The 7,220-nt window shown below is 41.9% G+C and overlaps 1 protein-coding gene across 1 annotated transcript in view; it reads left to right on the forward strand.

The window, feature by feature from the left end:
- Positions 1–7,220, forward strand: part of LOC101850490 — a gene marked incomplete in the record, with an annotated part of 69,961 nt that overhangs the window by 9,254 nt on the left and 53,487 nt on the right. The window contains 3 exon segments of the mRNA XM_013084867.2: positions 1,767–1,963; positions 3,238–3,613; positions 5,563–6,034. Of these exon segments, the coding sequence (XP_012940321.1) occupies positions 1,767–1,963; positions 3,238–3,613; positions 5,563–6,034 (1,045 nt within the window).

Genomic DNA, 7,220 nt, shown 5'->3' on the forward strand with positions numbered 1-7,220 from the left:
TATGGGTTGTACTTCTCATTGTTGGACTTTACTCTTGGTGGACACAAAGTAACTCTGGAGAAAAGATGTTTGAAGCTGGCTAACGAAGTGAGTTACTTCTCGGATTCTAGCCCTATAGAAATAGATACATCTTGCTTTTAGGTGACGTTTTTACAATTTATAAGTATTAAATAATGAAAGGCATGTAATGCCTAAAGAAAATGGTATCAATAGAAAATGTACATATTTGACCTTAGTGTCGATTTAAGGCCAACATCTCCATATGTGAATTGCGAGAAGTAACTAATTTTGTCAGCATGCCTCTCATATCACCCCAGATATGTAGGTCATGCTGGTGTGGACTGATGGGTAATTCGAGGATTTTTCCCAGACTTTGTTTTTCAGAGATCATCGATTTTATAAAGGCCATTGGCCTTTATAGAAAATTGTGAATAACATTGTTTAAAATTCTAAATGCTATTTAAAAAGTTATTTTGAATGAAAAATTTATTTATATCAATTTTTTTATATTTTAGTAGAGGTGTTGACCAGAATCAGGCTGTGCAGTGAACTGTTGCAAATGGAACCAACTTTTTTTCGCACGCTCATATTATCTTATGCAGTTGCGAGCGCTGTAGAACACTTACTAAAACTAAAACAAAAGACTGCTAATTCCTAAGTTGGTAGTTTATTATTTTGACTTATCTTGATTCCTATGTAGGGAAGATATATGTGAGGCAGCGTGGTGGAATCAGGCTCTCGTCAATTTTTGGGCAAGTAGAGTTATTGGCATCACCTTAAAGCTTGTTCACTTGTCTTTATTTGGATGAAAAAAATATCCATTTATCTTAAATATTAGTCGAGATATTTGCAATTGAAGGAGGTGGGAGTCACCTGTTTTCAGAGGTGGAATTAGTGAGAAAATGGCCGCCAAAAATTGTTATTTTCTTAGCTTAAGAGCCTGTGGTAAATGAAAATTTACATTTTTGGTGCCTTTTATCAACGTTTTTCAGACAATCCACGCAGAACTGAGTTCTTAAATGGGCATGAAAGGTGTTGAGCCAAAAAACAAAAAACTGATAAAAATTCACAAACCTGCGGAAAAATGCAGGTTTCTGCACTTTGGTTATTTTGACGAGAGCCTGATTCCACCACGCTCCCTCATATATTGTCTTTCTCATTCTTTATTATTTTTTTTCCTGGGATGTATCTCACACAGCTGGTGTTGACCCTGACAGTGTGGGTGGTTGGCGGGTGCTCTGGTGTGGTTTGCTCCTTCTTTCCTATCGAACATCTATCGTCCTTATCTCCCCTTCTTCTTTCAGAATGTTTGTTACTCTCTTCTAACTCCTCTAATCTTCTGGCGCTCATATGACATTATGCAGTTGCGAGCGCAGTAAAACCTTTACTAAAACTAAACTGCCCCTGACAGTACAACTGTGACAGACATAACCAAAGCGGGAGCTGGTGGCGTCCTGAAGGATTTTATTTGTAGTGAGGGATGGGGTCATGGTCATGAAAATACCACCAACTGAAGAATTTTACAAGAAACCACTTCTTTCATTTTGAATTTTAGACGAAAAGAGCAGGGCTATGTCAGGCCTGCCACCCTTCTCGATTTTGTCGGGAATATGTAATGTTTGACCTATGATAAGAGATATGTGCACGGCCTGAACTTTTTCTTGATGGAAACTTTATTTAACAAATGAGTATGCTATTTTATATGATGTGATGTGGGCCATTGGCTTTAAATACTGAATAAACCTACTTACTAAACTTACTGACAGGTTGGCGATTCCCGTGAGATCCAGTGGGTCTTCAGCGATCTGGATGTGGCCCAGGATATCTCTGGTATTCAGACGGCCCCGGGCGTTTTGACGATCCAGGCGCGGGCTCCGCTCGTGTCAGCGTTCAGAGATTATTTCACCCAACTGGAGCTGAATCCGAGGACCAGCAACCCGGATAATCCATGGTTTGAAGACTGGTGAGTTTGTTTTAGTCAACACAATAAGGTCATAGAAGTGCCGAAGGTTAGAGGTGTTATGTAAAGAATAACAAACACAAAAACGAAGGAGGGGAGATAAAGACGATAGATGTTTGATAGGAAAGAAGAATCAACCCACACCGTAGCACGCGCCAACCACCCTCAGACGAGTGAGTAACCGTGTGGGTATTTATGGGCTATGCTCTCTTTTATACTCGCGAGTAACCCTGTTGATATAAAAAAAAATTAAATTATATTTTTTTGTAGCTCTTTTACGACGCTCGCAACTGCATTAAGTCACATGAGCGTGCTGTGGGTATTTCTGTGCTAAAAAATTCTCTTACGCAGGTGAATAACACTATGGGTATTTCTGGGGTCGGCTTTCTCTATTTGATAATGCAGGTGATTGGAGGGTGCCTTCTGGTGGACCCTGCTTTTTCTCTTTTCTTCTGTGTTTTTTCTGTGTCTGTCTTACCTTTTTATCTGTACTAAAAGACTATAATTTACCTGCATTATTACTTCTATATGTTCCCATGCTAGACCTCAGGGATAGTCAGCCACTGGTTTTTCTGGGGGGTGGGGGGGGGAAGTGGAGATGAAAGCAGATGACAGAACCTGTCTAGAGAACAGAAAAGGAAGTGGAAAGAGAACATTTTAGAGAAAAAAATTTATCAGTGTCTCGAACGCGAGACCTGTTGAATGAGAGGCAAACTCTGTACCTCTAGACCACGAGAGCCCACCTCCCCCCCTTTCTTCCCCCACTCCCACCTGCATGAAATAACTGCTTTTGCATCATCAAAGTTTCCTTACTCAAACTCAACACCAGCAATAACAACAAAGCCAATGACAATATGATGACAAAAGAGACAAGAAGGAAAACAGCAACAACAACAACAACAACAACAACAACAACAACAACAACAACATTACTTTCAGTGCTATTTCCCCCCCCCCCCCCCCCATTCCCAACTGTACTGCCGTGCCAAGGCAGACCGACGTATCTGCAAAAATGATTAATTTTTGTATCTTTGTTTAAATGGACGCCTATACCCATTCTGCATCTTGTGTCAAAGGCAGGAAGACGTATCTACACTACAAATAGGATATTTCACTATGGCAAACAGATGTTAGTGAAGGGCCATGCCCATATTTCCAATGGCAGCGTGGTGTAACTCATAATCATAAAAAGTGCAGATACGTCACTCTGCCTTGGCACAGCAGTATAGAACAGCTCTATCAACGTCAAACAAATTGTGTTTATCTTTCCCCGTCAGGTACGAAGAGAACTACGGATGTACCCTGAGAGGCGGCAGCAACCCCTGTCCCACGAGGACGCTCTCCGACCTGAAGAACAAGTTTGCCCAGAGCCCGTGGGCCGTGGCCACCATGAAGGCCGTCTTTGCCTACGCCGAAACCATTCGCTCGGTGTGCTCGCCGTTTGGTGGTGGTGTCTGTCCTGCGCTTCAGACCATGAGTCCCTCCGACTTCCACAACCGGCTGAAAAACATAAACTACCAGTTCCCGTCTACCTTCGGCATTTCGGAGCTGAGGAATCAGTTTATCAAGTTTGGTGCTAACGGAGACCTGGAGGTGCCCGAGTATACGGTTTACAACTACAACAACCGGGGTGGAAGTTTTGCGTTTGAAAGCGTAAGTTGGTCAAAATAATTTTTATGTTAATAGTTTTGTTTGAATTGATACTACTGCTGCTGCTACTACTACTACTACTACTACTACTACTACTACTACTACTACTACTACTTCTACTACTACTACTACTACTACCACTACCACTACCACTACCACTACCACTACCACTACCACTACCACTACCACTTTGCATAGTGCATTACCCTGCTCTACAGCAGGCTCTCTGCTCTTTACACTATATTATTGAGGTTGCAGTGTCTGGAGTATGTGGTTTGTAACAACAATCAGGATGGAAGTATTGGGTTGAAAAATGTTGGTTTTCAAAATAATTTTTATGCCAGTAGCTTTGTTTGGTTAGAGCTAGAGTAAAGGAGTATGATTTTTAACTCTTGTCAGTCAGAATTAATGTCATGGGTTTTCCTGTACAGCCCAAGTTAACTCACTCAACCCTTAGCTTACACTTGTGCGTTGTCAGCTCTCCCTGGAAATTTTTACCACTTTTTGAAAAATTGAAATAAATACTAAATTTTAACATATCCTACCCGGTACACATTTTATTCAGACCTATATTTGTGGGGATTAAAAGTTTGAAGGCAAAAATATCATAGTTTGTATGCAATACTGTGTGGAAAAAGGTCTGTGTACAGAGTCAAAAAGTAAACAAAAAGTGAAGAAAGGAAGTGTATTCAAATTTCACACCCCCTCACATAGTTCACAAATATAGCTTTCTTTGTTCTAAATTTGGGCTTGCACTTCTGGTCATAGTCTGTTTCAAACGAAAAATGGTTACTCGTCCAATTAGACTACTGTCTGCTTCACACAAAAGTAGTGTTTTCGGTCACGCTAAGCGAAATTTTCCGTACCGATACTGTCGACATTAGGGTTGGAGCGTTGCGCGTGTGCTCATATTGATATTATCGGCGTTAGGACTGGATGAGTTAACTCTGTGTTGTCATTTGTAGACATTGTGTAAGTTTCTGTATCACAGACAATTTCGGATCTAGATTTACCTTGTTTACCAAGTAAATAAAATTAGCCACCGGCATCCTAAGCGAAGAAGATAGTAAGATTGAATGCAGAAAATGCAGGTGTATTGTAGAGGAACTTGATGAACAATCTTGTTTTGGAAAGTGACCATGGTTCTAGATCAAAATTTGTGTGTGTGACACAACGCACAACCACAGGAAAAGTGCACCTTGAAGACACGAATTCTCATAAAGCGTTGAAGTGTCATCTTGTCTATTTTTAACTCGACCAATGTTATTAACAAAGATTTTGAGGACTAGATGGACATGTGTATTTTTTTTTTAATTAGGGGAGGTGGAAATGACACTCTTAGTGTTGTTCTAACGTTGAACTGTTTGAATGAAAGGAAATGACACAGAGTGTGTCATTCTGGCCAACAGGTGTTTACTACAATGACCAAAGTGGAAGTTTTAGGTTTTGAAAATGGTTGCTTTTAAGGACAAGCGGGCTAACCCAGATTTCGGGGGTTTCCAGAAATCGTGACCGACACCAAAAGTAGGCATTGCCCTACCTATAGGAGAAGTTTGGTTTCATTGGTGTGTGTATTTGTTTGGTTATAGAGAAAACTCTCCTTGTCTTTTAAAGAAACTGGACAAGGGGCAAAAAATTTACCTTCGATTTTCTCAAAACAGCATTTTTTCTGGATAGCCCCCTTGTGCTTAAAAGCGACCAAATGTAACTTTTTCCGAATAATTTTTACATTAATGGAGCTGTGTCAAAAAGGAGTTTTAGCGAACATTAATAAATTCATATAAAAGACAGCCTGACCATTTGAGCTTTAAAATTTGAAAGCCCTTATATCTCTTGCTGTGAAATGTTTGTCATTTTTTAGAAATAGTGTAACAGAAAATGGTTCAAAGTTGCTTCGAGTAGGTTTTGAATTTGTTTTTTGTCATGCGAAATAATTTTTTTCAAATCTTCAGGTGGGCATATATGAATCGAGCGGTCTCAAGATGTCAGTTGCTCCAATGGTGTATGATGTACTAAGGACCACAGAAATGATCACGCTTACAAAGGACTGTGCCACGTTCGGTTGCGACACCTGCGTATTGCCTCAGCGTCGCGTGACCTTGCGCTACCAGCCGGGCAGTGTTGTCATCGCCTCGCTGGTCGATGCCCACAAGGCGGGCCGGGCCCCTTTCACCTGCGGGCAGGGCTCGGCGTCGGCTCTCACGGCCCTTGTGGCCGCCGAGTGGGCTGCGGGCGAGTTCAAGAGGAATAACCCCGGCAAGCTGCGTGGTGTGAGCCTGGGTAGTTTGGTGGCGGACGTCTGCCCCGACAGCTACGTTTCCGACGGCTTCCTCGCCGACCTGCTCAGTGGCAACAACCGCCTCATGGACTCCTCGGGCCTCATTATCCGCCCGGACAACATCCAGGCTTTCGTGGACCACACAGGTAATAATGATAATAAGTGACATTTTATATATATAGTGCTCAACCCCGATTAAAGTACACAGGCTCTGAGCGCTTTACCATACAGTTCAACGTACAACATTAACATAAACATACCTCCCTAGTTTTACACTTTTGGTGTAATTATTACGCAAAAACGGCCCCGATTACGGAAGTACACAAATGTGTAATTTTAATTAATTACGCCAAATAACGGAGGTACAGCGCCGACTCAGGCTTGGACGAGGCTTGTCGCCGGGCTGATTTGCAATGATCTCCCCTTCGCTTTGCAGTTGTGCGCACATGACGTGCGATAGGTCCGTTATTAATTAGCAACATCCGGTTCAGGCCTCTTCTTAATGAGTGCGCAAAATTTGTCCAAGTCAGAGCATCCTGAAATCTACCTGTGGATGTGTGATTACACTTTTTTGTCTCAAATTACTCAAAAATCTTCTTTTCTTTTAGTCATTTTTGGATCTTGAACTAGGGATGTATGCATAAAACGAGTTCTGACTAAAAGAAAATCACTCCAGATATTCATCTTATTAATTTAAAGACAAAAACGACTTCAGCTGACATTTGAATAAATCAGAAGATTTGATCAGGTAGGGGATGCACTGACTACACTGCTGCAGGGAATATGGGTGGTTGGTGGGTCGGTTTTTCTGCTGTGGTTTGCTCCTTCTTTCCTTATCAAACGTCTATCGTCCTGATCTCTCTTCCTTCTTTTTTTTGGTGTTTGTTACTCTCTTGTAACAGCTCTAGTCTTCGGCACTTATATTACCTTATTGTGTTGTAAACGCCTTAACACTTTGCAGTCTCTTGGTGCCGGTAAAAATTATCCGTTCCGGTCACCTGCGCCGTGCCCGAAAAGTCCGTTGCAGTCACTCTCCTGACTGGGTGACCAGATGGGGTATTTTGTACTGCTGGCTGTGTGACTGCAAAGTGTTAAAACTTTTACTAAAACAAAAACAGGTAGGGGTTGGGCTGGCTGTAAGGTGTTTGCCTCAACTGGTACAGCAGCTGAAAGGAATCAAGGTCATTCCCCACATTTCTTCTAAAGGTAGATGTGACTGTTTCCTTCTCCTGCTGCTGCCACTCTCCTCTCTGGCTCTCTCTCCCACACACTCTCTCTCTTTCTCTCTCTCTCTCTCTCTCTCTCTCTCTCTCTCTCTCTCTCTCTCTCTCT

Source organism: Aplysia californica, unplaced genomic scaffold, assembly GCF_000002075.1.
Source record: "Aplysia californica isolate F4 #8 unplaced genomic scaffold, AplCal3.0 scaffold00323, whole genome shotgun sequence".
NCBI lineage: Eukaryota > Metazoa > Mollusca > Gastropoda > Aplysiida > Aplysiidae > Aplysia > Aplysia californica.